Source organism: Atractosteus spatula, chromosome 11, assembly GCF_055471065.1.
Source record: "Atractosteus spatula isolate fAtrSpa1 chromosome 11, fAtrSpa1.hap1, whole genome shotgun sequence".
Lineage (NCBI taxonomy): Eukaryota > Metazoa > Chordata > Actinopteri > Semionotiformes > Lepisosteidae > Atractosteus > Atractosteus spatula.
In genome coordinates this window covers 49,779,724-49,795,143 of record NC_142716.1, presented here as the reverse complement: position 1 = coordinate 49,795,143, position 15,420 = coordinate 49,779,724, and the positions used below count along the sequence as shown (strand labels likewise).

The 15,420-nt window shown below is 52.3% G+C and overlaps 1 protein-coding gene across 3 annotated transcripts in view; it reads left to right on the top strand.

Moving 5' to 3' along the window:
• rab11fip4b (RAB11 family interacting protein 4 (class II) b) overlaps window positions 1-15,420 on the top strand; it is a 54,251-nt gene that overhangs the window by 13,820 nt on the left and 25,011 nt on the right. The window contains exon 1 of one of the 3 annotated variants that reach the window (XM_088927117.1): window positions 14,481-14,735. The exons of the other annotated variants lie outside the window; for them this stretch is intronic. Within the exon in view, the coding sequence (XP_088783243.1) occupies window positions 14,655-14,735 (81 nt within the window). The 5' untranslated portion in view covers window positions 14,481-14,654. Of the gene's footprint in view, window positions 1-14,480; window positions 14,736-15,420 lie in introns of those variants that run through there. 3 annotated transcript variants of the gene reach the window in all.

Here is a 15,420-nt window from a genome sequence, read left to right as displayed (position 1 = left end):
AAAGACTTGGGCTCAAGGAGATGATGTACAGTATTGCTTACTGACCAAGCTCTGTGAGTGGCGTCATTACGAATGGCTTTATGGCAATAAGTACTGTAAGAGGGCTCTCCTTTCCTTGCCCTGCCCCTGACTGGACCATGCATGAGAGAACTGGGGCTTTGGACTGAGCCAGCCTGGGCCAGGACACTCATTCACAGGACAGTGACAGCTCCGCTGCACACTGCAGAACAGACTCAGCTGGTAGAGAGTGACAGCTCAGACTGCGACACAGAAGAAAGTTTTAAATATTCATGAGGACTGAAAGAAGATCCTGCTGCACGTGGACAAGCAGCCACACCTGTGTGTAGAGATTCACACTTGGGGATTTTGAATCCTCAGCTGTCGAAGACTTACATTGAGTCTGCTGGACTTCGGGGAGTTAGAGTAAGTTGCGAACATATTACTGTTGCTTAAGGACCAGACTTTTGATTTTTTTTTAATCTCAAAGTTGAGAAATACAGCGCAGGCAGGTTCTGTAGCCCTTCAGGAGGCCGGGGCACGGGGTCATCGATCCCTTCGTCCTTCCCTGGCCTGAGTTGGCAGCAGCTGCTTCGTTAGACAGGTGCAGCCCCAGGGAGAGGAGGTCAGAAAAACTGCTCCTTTAAAGGCAGTCTTCTGCCCAGATGGGCACCAGTGCCTTATTCAGCACAGAGCCACCTCCTCCGGGGGTTTAAAACAGCCCAGTCATTTCCTTCCCACAGCAGGAGAGTTATGGAAATGAGGAGGGACTGTTTTCGTTGCTGTACGGGTAAACAGCACCTCTGATATTGACGTTAATCAGACCTGAAGGGAGGGATGAATTATTCATCAGCAGTGAAGAGCCGTTTTCTCTGTGTGTGTTAATCTGCAGGGGAATCTGGCTTCAGCAGGGGCCTCATTAACTACTGCAGACATGCTGGGCATGAGTTAGCAGGCTGGGTATCAGGCAAGGCCTGATCCACTTGCTTTCCAATGAGAATTAAAACCTGGGGCACTTTAACACCGAGGTGCAACGAAAAGAAAACATCGTATGGAAGAGTTTTTTGCTAGTCTAAACTGCTGAGATCTGCTGTTCTCAGGGAGGGCTGCACCAGTACTCTGTTGTGTGTCAGCTGCTGTAGGTGCTGAGAGACCCCAGTTCGTTTGTTTGGTGGGGGGTCCTTCTGTAGAGTGTAGAGGCTCATCATTTTACCTGAAGACGCAGCAGTATAACATTGAACTTATATCTTGTATACAGAGGCCGGATCTTCCTGTCGGTACTTTAGACACACACACACTGTGTGTGTGTGTCTCCTTCAGCGTTCTCTGGAAGAGGACATTTTCGTCACACATTCAGCTGCTCTCGAACCCTCGCTGGCCTCCACTGTCACTCCTCACGTCCCTGCAGCAGCTTCCTGCTGTCAGCGGGCCGTGCATCAGCGGACACGGGTCCCTCCCTCGCTGCCGGAGCAGGGAGCTGGAGAGCACGCCCCTCCTCGGGCCGGCTGCTCGCACTCGGACTCCTGTGCAGAAAGGCTGAGGCCGGGCTCAGTGGGCCAGGAGGATGAGAAGGGTGCTGAGGCTGCAGGACACAGAAGGACAGGTCCTCATTGGTGTACAAAGAGTGCAATTGGACGTGCTGATACGCAGGAATGGCTCTATAAATCTGGCGACGCCCCGATTGGCTGTGGTGAATTTCGAGGGAGATTTAAATAAACGCGTCATCTTTGCATCGGAGTTTTATAGGTGGCTCCCTCAAAGACTTCAGGACTGTGTCCATTTTGGTCGTGGGGAAAGGACAGTGCCGCTGGGCTCAGTCCCAGCTGTGTCTGGGTTGAGAAGGGAAACCAGGAAGTGTTTTGACAGAGCAGTGAATTATTCAGGCTAGGGAGAAGCAGAGGGATCCCACGTGTCTGCACATGGCCTAGTTTGTGAGTTAGAGAGAGCCTGCGGGAGACAGCTGTGTGGGGGCCGAGGGGGAGAAGAGGCTGGGCGCTGACCCTGGAGCCCTGCAGAGTGGACAGAGTCAGCGGGACAGGTGCAGCATGGCCTCTGAGGCAAAGCAGCTCTTATCCCAGGTGTCCTGCAGGATAAATGAAGCACAGCACGCTCCGTCCAGACTCCCACTGAGCTGATACTGGGACATCCCCTTGGGATAGAGCACGGAAAAATCAGATTTATTGATCAGTATTAGTCATTTTTATTAACTTTTTAAGTCAAGCATTCAAAGGATTAGAAGAGACAATTTGCACAGGTCTGTAAACTGAATGTTAAAATGAATAATAATTATTTAATTAAAATCATTTGCATTTTTTTTAGATCCAAGCAATTTTTATGTAAAGTAGAAAACCTAAATGGCTCCAAAAACTCTCTCACCCGCTGAATGCACCAGCACAGACTCAGGCCTTTGCACAGTGCCTGATCCGAGAGTAATGGGAACAGACTGAGTTTAATGGGGGTTGACGTGAGTGATCTGTCTCACCAGTCATGTGATATATCTCCTATCTCACTGAGGCGCAGCCTAGACTCCACTAATGTTACACTCATGTTCCTTAGTTTCATGTTCAATCTGTTCTTTGTTCTTTATTTGATTAAAGAAGAAAGCTGAAAGGCATTTTTTTAAAGCACAAATATTCTCCTGCTGTTCCCTCACCCTGCTAGCCCTGCCAAGCCCTCTGCACTTCTGATCTGCTCTCAAGACAAGGTATCCAGATGTCCACTAACCAGTCCTCTAAACTGAGAAATCAATAATTATTCTGCATTGCTGCAAGTTTTTTGGACAGTTTCTTTTAAACCTGGTTCAGGTGGGGAGCTGCGTCAGCATGCATAGGCTGCAAAGGAACAAGTTATAGGTTTATTCCTGAATGAATGAAGGCTCCACACCCGAAGAAGGCTCCACAGCCGAAACGTTGTGTTTTCTTTCTTCTCTTTTCAGCATGGAATAAACCTATTACTTGTTCCTTCTTTTATACCTGCCTGTCAGGAAATGGGTTGGACAATGAGAGCGCCCCTTCTCCAGTCAGACAGGCTCCTGTCTCGACAGCCTGTGAGCTCCACAGTGCCTCACAGGAGAGTTGGACTTGCACAGTGATGTCATCTCTCACCGACAAGAGTCACGGTGTCACTGGGGACCAGAAGAGGCGTGGCTGAGCCCAGCTGGCACTCTGCCATGCTTACGCGTTGTGTGATGTTCAAACATGGGTCGTCGGATGTCTCAGATGTGGGAGTCAGGTCTTGGTGTGAAATCCCGAGCTGGTGAGCTGTCCACAGGCCGTTGACCTCAGTGTGATAGTGCCACGCCCTCCCCATGTGACCCTGCTCCTCATGCAGAGGTGTGGCTGTGTGTGCACACTGTGGAGGATTGTGTGATGATGGTGGTCGTGGTGAATCATTGGTAAGTGGTAGTTTCCAGGGCATCGTTTGTGTCCATCTGGTTTGGATAGCAGCTCTAATAGGCTGGTCACGGCTGACGGTTGGCACTGTTGCTGCCGCTGGAACAGATCTGACCTGCCGTCGACCTCTGCTGGGGAAAGCAGCTGGACAGGGAGGCTCTCTCACTGGCCACACGGTGGCCGGTCAGTCGGTCTGCAGGAAGGGCTGACGCAAAGCCTGCCTGGTGTCTGACGATCCTGAGCTGACAAGCTGCAATTCCGAAACCAGGTGTGAGCAACTAAACCATGAAGCACAGAACTGACACCGAAAAGCTGCCGCTGACATTCAGACAGACACGAACAAGGAATCGTGTGTCTGTCTGGTGTTGGGCTCCTGTCATGTGACAGCCGATTCCAGCAGCGCAGAAGCACAGCTTTCCTTTAACTGAGATCATATCTCACCGCAGAGCTTGTTGACAGTTTATCTGGTTAGGAGGGGGTTAGTTGCATTTACTGATGTAGAAGGAGGAAGCTGAGGAGCCGGTTTCATTCCTTCTAAATTGGAAGACTTTAAGAAAGTGGAAAGATAGAATGACTTGCAGATTGACAGAGCATTCTTGAATTTATTGCTTGAGGTGTATTTTTAATGAGACATTATTGCTCTGAGATATCGTGTTGCTTTCACTTTAGACTTTCGATTTTTTACTCAAAGAAGCATTTAAAGGAGGGTTTTCTGTGTGCACACAGGTGTTAATTTGCTGTATAGGACTCCAGGCCAGCAGAGGGCAGTATAGAATAGACTGGACAGATCAGTGACCACAAGCACCCCCCAGGATGTCACACGGGATATTTAATACAGACATGGGCCAGCATGTCCTTCTGATTCAAGTCTGGTTGCAGAAGCTTCAGCTACAGAAGCAATCTGAGAATAGGCTTGCATTTTAAATTATTGAGTTTCTTTATAGTCTCTGCTGGGGTGCAGCAATGCTGCGATCTCTGGTCGCAGTGCAGACTGAGCAGTGACCTTAAGTCTCACCTCTGCCAGCAGCTGGATGCTCTATGTCTTCTGGACTAACAGCTACAGTGCTTATCCACATGGCTTCTTCCCGTGATCCTGCACTGATCCCGACTGGCACACCTCTCTCCCTTCCTCTGTCTCCCTCTCTCTCTGTTTAATAATGCATCCCCCAGCTCAGAACCCAGCAAAGTAATTAAAAAGAGAGATAAGATCCCGCTCCCCTGTCAGAGATTTGCATGTGTTTTCCATTAGTGTAATATTTATTTGATTGAGCATAAGCCGTCTGTTTTTTTTCTTCGGGAATTCTACTGAAGTTTCCACATGCCTGATCTCCCGTGGGACAGCAAGCAGGGACTTGGAAGAGGGGTTCTGTATTTATTTGCTGATGTCCCTGTGCTTCCTGCAGCAGGCTCACACGAACTGTCCCCAAGCGTAGAGGTGGGCTCACCCTGCCCGATATGAAAGTGTGACGGGCCAGCCTGTCATGACCAACCACCAGCCCCTCCTCTGGGCGGGCGGATATCTGGCAGTGTTGTGCAGCAGGAGCTGTGTCAAAGGGCAGTGGTGAATGGGGGCGCCCCTCCTCTGGCGGTGTAGCGCAGCAGCTGTGTCAAGGGGCAGTGGTGAATGGGGGTGCCCCTCCTCTGGCAGCGTTGTGCAGCAGCAGCTGTGTCAAGGGGCAGTGGTGAATGGGGGTGCCCCTCCTCTGGCAGCGTTGTGCAGCAGCAGCTGTGTCAAGGGGCAGTGGTGAATGGGGTGCTCCTCCTGTCACTGCAGTCGCCCGCTGTGCTGCGGAGCTCCGGGCTGCAGGTCGTTCCCCTGAGCAGAGGGCAGGTGCAGGAGCCCTTGCGCTCTGTCCCTGACAGTGCATCGGCGGGGAAGGGCGACAGGAATGCCAGGGCCAGGAGAGAGGCACTTCCGGGATTGGGAGAGGCCGAGCAGGAGCTGGCAAGAACTGCAGCCTCAGGAGACTCCGACATCTCTGAGCTTACCTTGATATTGGATCGCTGGGGCCCTGCGGTCCTGCGCTGTTTCCATCAGGCTCTGTCTGAGGACTGAGGTGGCCAGATGACTCGCAGCAAGACCTGCAGGAGGTGTGTACCCCTGGGCTTCGTCTGGCCAGGCTGCAGTGCTGCTGCTGGGGGGGTGGTACTGCTGCTTGGGGGGCAGTACTGCTGCTGGGGGGGGGTAGTACTGCTGCTGGGGGGCTGTGCTGTATTGTGCTGCAGTGCTGGGAACTGTGGCCAGCCAGGCAGTCACAGGGGAACCAGGCCATCATGGCACTGATGCAGTTCAGCAGCAATTGGACACCGGTGATAGAAATGCAGTCTGATTTTTTTGCTGGCTTGTTGCCTTTTATTGACAGTGCAACTGGTTCAGGTCATGGTTTACTTTAATTAAGAAGCCTGTTTTGGAAAATGTAATTCCGGGTCAGGCTCCATTCTCTGTTGTTGCAGTGCCTTTTGGGGTTTTCATGTCCTTGTTTCGAAGCTGCTGTGGATCGTGTTGTCCAAACAGGTTAGGTATTATTTATTTGCTCATTAGACACGGCCCAGTGCGGGTGAAGACTGGCATGGGCAGTGTGCCAGCTCGGTGTCCAGTCTGCCCGTCTCCCTTCAGTTCGGAACCAGACACTTGTATGATTCCTGTCCTGCTCTCTCTGCCCCTGTTGTCCTGTAAAGCCTCGTCCTTCTCTGTGCCTCTGCGTTTCTCTTTCAGGATCTGTGTCTCTGCCTCTGCCTTTCCATCATTCTCCCTTTCTGTCCGGCTGCCCCGCTCCCCCCCTCCGCGGTGCTCTGGCAGGCTAATCAGGCCGCCGATTGTCCTGCGATGAAAGAGTGCGGAGCAGGGTGGCAGTCACATGGCACTCCGCTGCTGCCAACTGCCCCTCTTCTCCTTCGCATCTTCCAAACACTCCGACTCTTTCTTTCCTGAGGCTTCAGAGTCTGAAGTCTCGCAAACGTTCCTGCTCTGTGCGATGTCTGAAGCACCCAGAGCAATACAAATATAAATCAGACAGAGCTCGGTGTGGAAATCCGTGGGGGTTTCACCAGGGCAGAATCTCCACCCCCCCCCCCACACAGCGCGGCGAGCAGAGTGTCCTTCGAAAGTCCCAGGGCTGCCTGCTCAGCCGATATTTCACTTCGCAGGAGCTTACTGGGTGCTGTACCGTAGTAAAAACACTGACACAGTGCAACAATGGTAAAGCTATGGTGAAGGGGCGTGTCCAAGCAAGCCAACCAGTCGTCACTGCAGGGCACAGCCTGAGAACCAGCGTGTGTGTTAAACACGGTGACCTGCTTAGGAGTCACATCCCAGCTGGAGATCCCCAGCCAGCCTGGCCGCCATGGAATATCCTCGGGACAGGGAGAGGTGGTGCAGGGCCAAAGCCACGTGCCCAGCCTGCTGCCCGGGCCCTGCGCTGAGCTGATAACGCCTCCTCTCAACCGCTGCAGATGTCTAATCAGGCAGAATTCGTACACAGTGTGACAACTGCAGCTCCTCAGGAGCTGAAAGCAATTGAGAAAGTCTAATTGACCAAACGAAGAGCCAGTCTCGGCAGTCCCTGCACCGCCAGGAAGTGGCTGAGCTGTGAAAGCAGAAGTTATTGCTGCCACCTCTGACGAAACAGCAGTGCCCGTGTCACTGGAAAACCACTTCTCTTCTCCAGAGTTCTCAGGTTGCAGCTTGTCAGCGTCAGAACCGTGACAGCGCAGTCAGACACTTCCACCACCCCTTTCCTCTGCTCTCCCCTCAGATCGCTGAGTCCGGTCAGTAAGAAGAAACACACTGTGGTATACCGTGGTCGCAGTGAAATCATGGTAAACCATGACAGGAGCCAGCACAATACAGGCATGGAATAAGCGTGCTTAAACTGAAGAACTGAAAAACAGTGCACATTCACAGCACTAAACTTCCACCAAGCTAACTGCTTCATTTTTAGTTTCCCCTAATTTTCTTGCCCAGATTTATTAAATCCATGTGCTACTGCTATGTACATGCTATGTCTCGGCACATTTTGTTTCCTGTGTTTGTGAAGTCAGTGTGTCTCTGGACAATTCTGTTTTGCGGTCTAGAGTGGCGCAAGGCTCATCGCTGTGGCCTGCTCCCCAGCGGAGCCCTGTCGTGCACATCGCCACACTTCCCGCAGCCCGACAGCTGTCCACAGAGCAGGGAGGCCAGCGTCCTGGGTGTTGCTGCTGCAGTTTCAGCACAGACAGTGTTTTCTGTCGTGCAGCTCTGAGAACATGTGCAGGTATTGATTTTAGACAGTTGAGCTGTCTGGGGCAGTCAAGCAGAGCAGTCAGCGATCGCCCCAGGACACACAGGAGGTACAAACAGGAGACTTTCCAACAGCACCTGTCCTGCAGCACAGTTTCGGTCTGCCTGTTATCAGCCCTGCGCAGCTTTTCTTTGTTTGATCATGACTACATGGCTACTCGGACAGGTCTCGGGGCCAAAGGTCAGTTTCTGCTGTGAAACTCAGAGGGAACAGAGACACAGCCACTCTGGGCACTCCTGCACGTCCGTGATGAACTTGTAAACAGTGGCCCCTTTAACATTCACTCTGAGTTCGTCGGGGGTTCTCTGTGATCTCGGCCCTGCACTGTGGATTAGGCTGGGACTGCACCTTGTACATAAACACTTCTCACTGCTCACTCGTGATTTGACTTCGCTGTGGATGGTTTTAAGCCTTACCGTCCTCGCAATGCCACAGAGAACACTCACGAGGGAGGTGATGCAAGGGAGACATCCTTTCAGATTAGAAAGTCAGAAAACTCCTCGGCCGGTTTACTCATTGCTTTCACCCCGTTCTGCTGTGAATGAAGCCCAGTATTGACACACAGAAAAGACGGAACCAGTGTGCAGCCGGAACTGGGAGCATGAAAATTAACTTTCCCTTAGTACAGTATGCTGTTGATCCACCAAAGCAGAAAAAGGTGAAGTCCATACCAGAGCCACAGCTCGTCCTGGTAACTGTGCTGGTAAGTGGACTGAGAGGATACGACTGCCCCTGGATGGGATGCCTCTCAACAATTCTGGTCCCCACTTGGGTGCTCTGGAGATACTGGGGTACAGTACCACACTTAGGGTACCACAGCAGGGTCTGCAGGGGGGACTCAAACCCGCAACCTGTTGTGAGGCCAGAGGCTCAACCACTATGCTGTGCCGCCCCCATTATCAATCTAAATGTGTGAAAATGAATGTAGACAGTTTTAGATCATTTTGACTGTACACTTTGGGCAGGTGTTCCCCGGGGTGTTCGAACAAGCCCTCTCCTCACACTGACTCCCATCAGGCAAGGTGCCCTGTTTCTCTGCTGCACCGGGATGAAATGAAACGCCCAGCTGATCTGGGTTTCTGTGCTTCCTGTGGAACTGCTGCAGACACAAACTTCTGCTGCAGTTCTGTGAAGCGGTCTTCTCTGAGATCACATAGTACGGCCCTTCCTCCAGACCGCATTCTCTACCAGGGAGAGTGACACAGTCTAGGCTCTCCTGTTTTGAAACGGTTCAGTAATACGTTGAATCACGCACCCATACCCCACCCCCCCAGCTGCTACAACAGAGCTTACAGGGTGATTGATTATTAATGATCGATTGTTGTCTCATTCTGCCACTGTTCAGAACGCTGTAATGGGGGCACAATCAAATATGCACTGCCACATTCCCGAGACCACTACAATGATTGTCAGATTGCTGATCCGGTCCCATGAGGTTTTTAATCTATGCCCTAATGCAGCACTGTGGCTCTCTCTCTCACCACGTCCTTCAGCTGAAGTGTAGTCAGTCAGGAAAGGTCACTCAGTTTGCTTTGTTTAAGCCCTCATGAATTAAGAAGTTGAAGGAGAAGTGCGTGTTCTGGCTGTGCTGTGGTGTGCTGTCAGGTGTTGACCAGGGTGTCGTGGTGCACAGCTGGGGGTTGCTGCTGCTGCTGAGTAGCGATTCAGAGTCTGACAGCAGAGAGAGAAGAGGAGGATGGGCAGAGCCCTTGTGCTTCTTTCATGGAGCCTCAAAAGGAATCAGTAGTTTCTTGTCTCATTGGTCTCTATTGTGCACTTCAGTTAATTTTGTCCAGAGCAGAGGAGCTCTTCAAGACGGAGTCTGAATGCATTTTCTGTGTCTAGAAAAGGAGAATTGCGTCTCCTGGTTATTGCTGGGGGGAGGAAGTTTTTTTCTTTTTGTCCTTCTTCCAGATGCATTTTCAGCCTTGGAAGACTGTGTTTCCACGGGCTTTCGTTTTGGGAGGAGCAGCTGTTAGACTCAGCTCCTCCGCTCGTTCCCTGCTCCCCTCTGCCCCGCAGGCTCACAGGTCTCCTTTGGTGAAGACTTCTGTCCGCAGGGTGGACTGCGTGCACAGAAAAACACTTGACAGTGGGTTTCGATTTGCAACTTCATACTTTTTGCTGTCCTTAAATATTTAAACATGTTCAGTTTTGTCAAGAAACAGAAAAGGTGTAAAGATCAGAGAGCCAGGGATAGGATGAAAATTTAAGCAGAATAGTAAAACCTAAGTATTGTTGCAGCTCTGACAGCTCTGACCACACACTGGGTAAACCCCACTGCGCGTGCGGGAAGCTGGGAGTACTGTAGAATATTGAATTCTAAATGTATTATATTGCTATGATACAAACCTTTGTATGATGTTAGGCTTTGATGATTTTCTGAAATAATTTGGATTTAAGTCACATTTGATCAGGTGTCTTCTAAATAACATGATTAATAAAATAATGTAGCTCCACAGATGAAGTGTAGGATAACCAAAAACAAGGTCATTTCCACTGGAACTGGTGAGCTCTCGATAAAGGATTCTGTGTGCCCGCAGAGAGAGAGAGAACAGAGAGTTCAGTGGGGTCATCGGACTGGTAGACTCACAGCAGGAGGGTTTCCACAGGACAGGGGTCTGGGATCAATCTGTGGGAGTGTGCGACGCTGAGGCTGGGGGGAGATCTTGGGGGACGAGCTGCTCCCCTCTCTGTGCCCCTAGCCTGCAGCAGCAGCCCTGCCAGGGAGCCTGTGCGCAGTAATTGGTATGCACGGGGCCCGGTCAGGCGGGCTCTGCGCTGCTCTGACACTGCAGCAGGCGAGAGAGCCGGTCTTGCCTGCGCTGCCTGAGACGTGCAGCTGGTTTAACCCTGCGCATGCTGGGCTGCCTTGGCAGCACACTGGGGGGACAGCAGCACCCCCAGAACAAAGGGCTCACAACAGCAAAAGCAGAGTACAGGCAGGCAGGCTGTAAGTGCTGTGCAGCGCTGAGGCCTGTGGTAAAGTCTGGTACAAACTGGGCACTGATCCCACAGCAAAGCACATTCATGCTACACACATGGTAAAAGCAGGTGAAAATTAAGAATACCATGCCGATTTACCGCAGTAAACTTTTTGGGTTATGGAGCCCCGGCTCTGTGCACTGGGGTGCAGTCTCTGAGGAGTAGTTCAGGTGGGTAGCTGCGTCAGCATGCGTAGGCTGCAAAGGAACAAGTAATAGGTTTATTCCATGCTGAAAAAAAGAAGAAAGAGAACACAACGTTTCGGCCGTGGAGCCTTCTTCAGGTGTGAGAGAGACAGGGCAGTAGGCAAAGGTAAAGTAGCGGGAGAACAAAGGTTGGGAGGGAGGAGGAGTGAGAGGCGGGAGCAGGGGACAGAAAGAGAGGCCAATCAAGAGGTGTGAAGTCAGAATGGGTGCAGAGAGGTGTGAAATGAAACTTCCAATGAATGGAGAAAATTTAAAAGAACAGTAGTCTGTCGTTAAGGGAATGGAGAAGGTGTGATCCTAGCTGCAGAATAATTTTAGTTTCGGTGGTCTTTCTGATGTATGAGTTTGGAAAACCGTCTTTGAGAACACAGACGGAGAGATTAGAGTGGTCGTGGCCGTCAGAGGTGAAATGAGAAACAATGGGCTTGGAGAGATCTTTAATCTTTACAGCCCTGACGTGTTCTCTGAAACGGTCTCCGAGTCTCCTTCCCGTTTCTCCAATGTAGATGGCTGGGCATTTACTGCAAGAGATACAGTAAATAAGGTTGCTGGAGGTACAAGATGCTGTCTGGGTGATCCGGAATTGTCCTGAGGGGCCTTGAATGAGTGTGGTGCTGGCTGTGTATTTGCAGGTGATACAGCGAGCTCTGTTGCAAGGGAAAGTGCCTGGTGTGGATGGTTGTTGAGGGCGGTCAAGGGAGCTGTGAACAAGGAGGTTACGCAGATTAGGTGGTCGGCGATATGAGATGATAGGGCGATCAGAAAAGAGGGTCCCAATGGAGGGATCATCCTGTAGGATGGAAAAGTTGTGGTTAATGGTCCTGGGGATAGGAAGTGTGTTAGGGTGGTAAGGAAGCACCAGAGGAATGCGGTTGTTACGGCGGGAGTTCCTGATCGGGTTGATGGTCCGGGGGGTGTTTTTGGCTCGGGCAAGGGCCCTGTCAATCACACTGCTGGGGTATCCTCTGTTGATGAAAAATGAGTACATTTCGAGGGCTTGGTTCTCGAAGTCGATGTCGTCGCTGCATAATCGTCGTAACCTAAGGAACTGTGAAAAAGGAAGAGAGTTTTTAGTGTGGTTGGGGTGAAATGAGCTGTACAGGAGGTAGCTGTGTGAATCCGTGGGTTTGTAATAAACTGAAGTGGACAGTCGGGGGTAGTTGATAGACAAGTGGATGTCTAGAAACGGAAGAGTAGTGGAAGATATGTTAATCGTATATTTGAGGGACGGGTGGAAGTTGGTGAAATGGTGCAGGAAGAACTCAAGCTGATCGTTGGAGCATGTGGCGGCACCGACGCAGTCATCAATATATCGTTTGTAGAGGTCAGGGACGTAGCCAGTGTAGGAAGCGAAGAAGCGTTCTTCTACCCAGCCGACAAAAATGTTGGCATAGCTGGGTCCCATTCTGGTGCCCATGGCAACTCCACTGACCTGTTGGTAAAAAAGATTATTGAAAGAGAATGCGTTCAGTGTGAGGACCAATTCTGCAAGGCGTACCAGGGTGTGGGTGGGTGGATCAAGCACCCACTACTGTTCTTTTAAATTTTCTCCATTCATTGGAAGTTTCATTTCACACCTCTCTGCACCCATTCTGACTTCACACCTCTTGATTGGCCTCTCTTTCTGTCCCCTGCTCCCGCCTCTCACTCCTCCTCCCTCCCAACCTTTGTTCTCCCGCTACTTTACCTTTGCCTACTGCCCTGTCTCTCTCACACCTGAAGAAGGCTCCACGGCCGAAACGTTGTGTTCTCTTTCTTCTTTTTTTCAGCATGGAATAAACCTATTACTTGTTCCTCTGAGGAGTTACCCACAGTCAGGCACTAGCATGGTATCAGTAATAAGCCGCGATGCCGTCACAGGCATGGAGTTTCATTTGAGCAATGTCTTATTTCGCATGGTATCCTAGTGGTGGGAAAAATTTTAAGGCTTTAAAGATTTTATTTGGTCAAGGTTTATAAAGTTGTTTGTTTAAGTCCTTCACTGTTTAAAGCAGCACGCTTCTATTGCGTTGTTAGAGCAAGGTGGTCTGGAAGGGGAAGAGCAGGAGCTGGGAGATCCGGGGCTGCTCGGGAGAGCACATTCCTTCCCAGTCCGCCTTCTCCTAATTCCCCAGCTGGCCGAGTCTCCCGGGTGATGTCCATTCATCCGGCCGGCCTCCCGCGGAGCACTCCAGCGCGCTGCTCTCTGGCGGGAATGGGCCGGGAGGAAAGAAAAGCATCAGTGTGAGGAACAAAGCAAAGCGACTTCCTTAAACCCGCCTTTGTTCGCTGACAAAGGGCCCAGGGGACCAGCGGGCAGGAACGTCCCTCGGCCTTCACCGGCAGGGCTCCTCTGTCACAAGTGCGCTGTGTGGAGAGCAGGCCCAGCCAGGGAGGCTGGCCCAAACTGGACACTCCCGCCACACTGCGTCCCCCCTGTGCACCCTGGACACTCCTGCCACACTGCGTCCCCCCTGTGCACCCTGGACACTCCCGCCACACTGCGTCCCCCCTGTGCACCCTGGACACTCCCGCCACACTGCGTCCCCCCTGTGCACCCTGGACACTCCCGCCACACTGCGTCCCCCCTGTGCACCCTGGACACCCCTGCCACAAGCAGAGAGACGACCCTCTCATGCTCAGCTCAGAACCTGATCTTGGAAAAAATAGCAAACAGCTGAGAAGCTGAGGAGGAGGAAACACAGCCAGCGCTGTGGGACTTTGAAATCAAAGTTTACACTTCCTGGAGTTGCGATTCCTGTTAGGAAGAGACAGGTTTAAGCTCAGTAACTGCATGAGCACCTCCAGAGCCGTCCTCCCTGGCACCCCTGCGCACCAGAGAGAGAGGTGCCCACAGCTGAGCCCTGACCCCTGACCCCGGCTGCTCTCCTGACCCGCAGACTGGAAGGCATTCTGTGTCCTGCTGTCACTCTGTTCTGCGTCACGTCAGGAAACCTAAGAAAGGTTGCAAAAGGGAGTTCTTGCGAATTCTGTTGCTCACAGCGATTAATCCCTGAACGTCGTCCAGCTTCGTCTCACAGGACCCCAGAGTATCGTGTTTCTTTAACACTTTCCAGACACACTTCCCTAACTCGTCTGAGCCTGGGCTCCTGCGCTCGGGGGCTCAGGGATCCCCCTGGAGTGTCTCTGAGCGCCGTGTGTGGTGGCAACTCATCGTGGACCAGCAGCTCAGGGCCAGAGAGGAGCACACTTCTCTTTTTCTTCACTTTTTGTTGGAAAAAAAAACAGTTGGGGCGTTCAACCTATATCCGAATGCAGGAGTTGTGCAGAATCGCGTGTGTTTAATTGTTCAGTCTGTTTATGGTATTTATGTAGCTGAGCACCCCCCTGACAGAGGGGAAATCTTGCCTGGTTTCCTGGTACAGGGGTGAAGGACCCTGCGCCCTGCACTGGAGGCGGGAGTGGGCGCTGCTCACCTGTACGGCCCCGCAGCCTGCGAGCGGGGGGGGGGACAGGGAGCGTCCTGTATAGCAATGCACAGCCCGCTCGCCTACCGAGTGATGTCACCGCCGAGGGGCGGCTCAGCTGAAACCCGTCGCTTAGCAACAGCTAGGAGAGGGGGGCGTGGCTAACCTAACAACTGTTGCAAGAGTGTGTGTGTGTGTCCGCGCTCAGCCTGCGAGGGCTCGTGTGCTCCGTGTAGCGTGAAACACCAGCCGGGCTCTGTTCCTCCGAGTGGATCCCACACTAAGGCACTGCCGTCTCTCCACACGCACGCACACGCCTGCACCGCCGGCTTCCCCCCCCGCTGGATCTCCGTGGGGATTTCGGGGTTCGGTCCTGGAGGGGTGTGGATGTCTTCCTCGCCGGGTGCCCTGACCACAGCTGCCGGCGGCGGAGGGCATGACAGCCGTCCCTCCGTGAGCAGCTCCAGGGTAAGGAAACGATCCGACAGGCGGAGCGGAGCCGGCGCTCGGCTCTCTCCGGGTCCGTCCTCTCCTGCTTTCTCCCCCCCGGCTCGGCTCGGTTCGGCCCGGCTCGGCTTCACCTGCGGTGCTACAGGAAGCTCCGGTGTCTGTGCCGATCCTCATGAATCGTTCGGCAGTCTGGGCTGTGATGAATGGCGTGAGATGGCGTAGCTGGTCAGCGAAAGGCCCCTGTTTCTCTCCGTCGGCGGGGAGAGAAAGTTTGGGAAGGGGTGACCCCTGCCTTTGAAGGGTTTGTATGTGATGCAGTTGGGACTTTATCTGGCCTTAGAGGCGGTGTTGTGCCTTTAACAGTCACCGGTGTCACAGACGGTATGAAGCAACTCGGGTTTAAACGAGGCAGAAGTTAGAACTCGGTTTAAGAGGAAGTTAAGTGTGCGAACAATGACACGGCTGTGAGACCTCCTGTGGTGAGCAGAGCTGAGCGCTGAGCGGATGCTGTACTGGCCCATGCACTTTCACACCCGGTACCGCGGCACCGGCCCTGCTGGCGCTCAGCGGTCCTGCGTGTATCGTTACAGTTGAGATACTTTGTGTCGCTTAAAACCCGCACGGGAAAGGTTAGTTACAGGTTATTTAACAATGTTCGAACCGGGTAGTAATAACTGGATTACCTCTTCACCCAGGAGGGATA